This window comes from Lagopus leucura, unplaced genomic scaffold (assembly GCF_019238085.1).
Source record: "Lagopus leucura isolate 7727_CA_CO unplaced genomic scaffold, USGS_WTPT01 31327-0_obj-0_obj, whole genome shotgun sequence".
NCBI classification, from domain to species: Eukaryota; Metazoa; Chordata; class Aves; order Galliformes; family Phasianidae; genus Lagopus; species Lagopus leucura.
In genome coordinates, this window is record NW_024967036.1 from 1713 (window position 1) to 3126 (window position 1414).

A 1414-nucleotide genomic window follows, 5' to 3' on the forward strand; every position below is an offset into this window, starting at 1 on the left:
CGTGGGTGCAAATGAGAGACTCTACGTGCACACATGCATGCAAGAAGGAGGTGTTTTCTGTAAGCATGGATGCAATCCAGAAGGTTTGCATGCACTCATGCAGCACCATGAGACTTTTTGCCAGCATGGCTGCAACGGGAAGATTCTGCACAGATATGCATGCACCAGGAGGATGGTTTTTTTGCAAGCACCAGGGGATTTTTGCACACATATGTGCACCAGGAGACTTCTTGCAAGCATGGGTGCAACTGAGAGACTCTGCATGCACACATGCATGCAAGAAGGAGGTGCTTTTTGCAAGCATGGATGCAATCCAGAAGGTTTGCATGCACGCATGCAGCACCATGAGACTTTTTGCAAGCATGGCTGCAACGGGGAGATCCTACATGCATGCAGCAGGGGATTTTTGCACACATGCCATGCAGACCTTGCCCCAAAGCGTTGCTCCTGACTCACCGTCGCCTCCCAGCGCCGTCCTTGCTCCATGCTGACCGTGTGCCCATAGATGCTCACTGTCACCTTCTTCACCAGCGCCACGTTGCCCCGTCCCCCTCCGTCGTGCTCCAGCAGCACGGAGAAGTTGGCCAAGCCACGCTCAGGTTTGCAGACTTTAGCCAGCACGTAGCTGCAGGAACCTCGCAGGTCGAAGGCTCTACCATCAAACGTCACGTAGTGGGGGTCTCCTGAGACCACCAAGCGCCCGTAGCCGGCGGGGTGACACCCCAGCACCCCATCCTGCACCCTGCACTCCTCGTGGGCGCCGCAAGATGCCGGCCTGCACTCCGTCACCCCTCCGGCTTTGCAAACGCAGAACTCCTGGCACGAAGAGTAGAACTCGGAGCCTTTCTTGTAGTAGAGGCCGCGGTGTTCGCAGCCGCAGTCGGATGCTGGGACGCATTCGGAGCCGCTGAGGATGAAGCCGACGTCGCAGAAGCAGCCCTCGGTGCACGGGGCTGACGTGCAGCCCTGGGGGAGGGCGTGGGGACGGCAGGTGGGAGGGCAGGCGGCGCCGCAGAGCTCGTAGTGAGCGTGGGGAGGGCAGACGGGGGCTGTGGGGGGAGAAAAGTGAGGGGGGGGGGTTGAGTTATAGGGAAAAAGGAGAGGGAGGATGGGGGTCGTTGAGAAAAAGAGGGGGGGGAATGGAGGGGGGGAAGAGGAGGAGGAAGAGGAGTTGTAGAGAAGTGGGAAGAAATGAGGGAATCCATAGGGAAAAGGTGAGAGAGGGGAGCTGTGATTCAACGGGGAAAGAAACCCAATTTAGGGGGCATTTTGGGATCCCATAACCTTCATTTGATCCCTGAAAGGCATAAAAGGAGAGGACAGGACAATTCAATGGGGAAAGAAACCCAGTTTAGGGGCATTTTGGGATCCCATAACCCTTCATTGACCCCTGAAAGGCATAAAAGGAGAGGAC

At 56.9% G+C, this 1414-nt stretch overlaps 1 protein-coding gene across 1 annotated transcript in view; it reads right to left on the reverse strand.

Annotated features, from left to right (window-relative positions):
* LOC122192920 (IgGFc-binding protein-like) overlaps nt 1-1049 on the reverse strand; it is a gene marked incomplete at both ends in the record, with an annotated part of 1857 nt that extends 808 nt beyond the window's left edge. The window contains one exon of the mRNA XM_042893613.1: nt 457-1049. Coding sequence (XP_042749547.1) covers nt 457-1049 — 593 coding nt within the window. The remainder of the gene's footprint in view (nt 1-456) is intronic.
* Between the last annotated feature and the right edge of the window lie 365 nt (nt 1050-1414).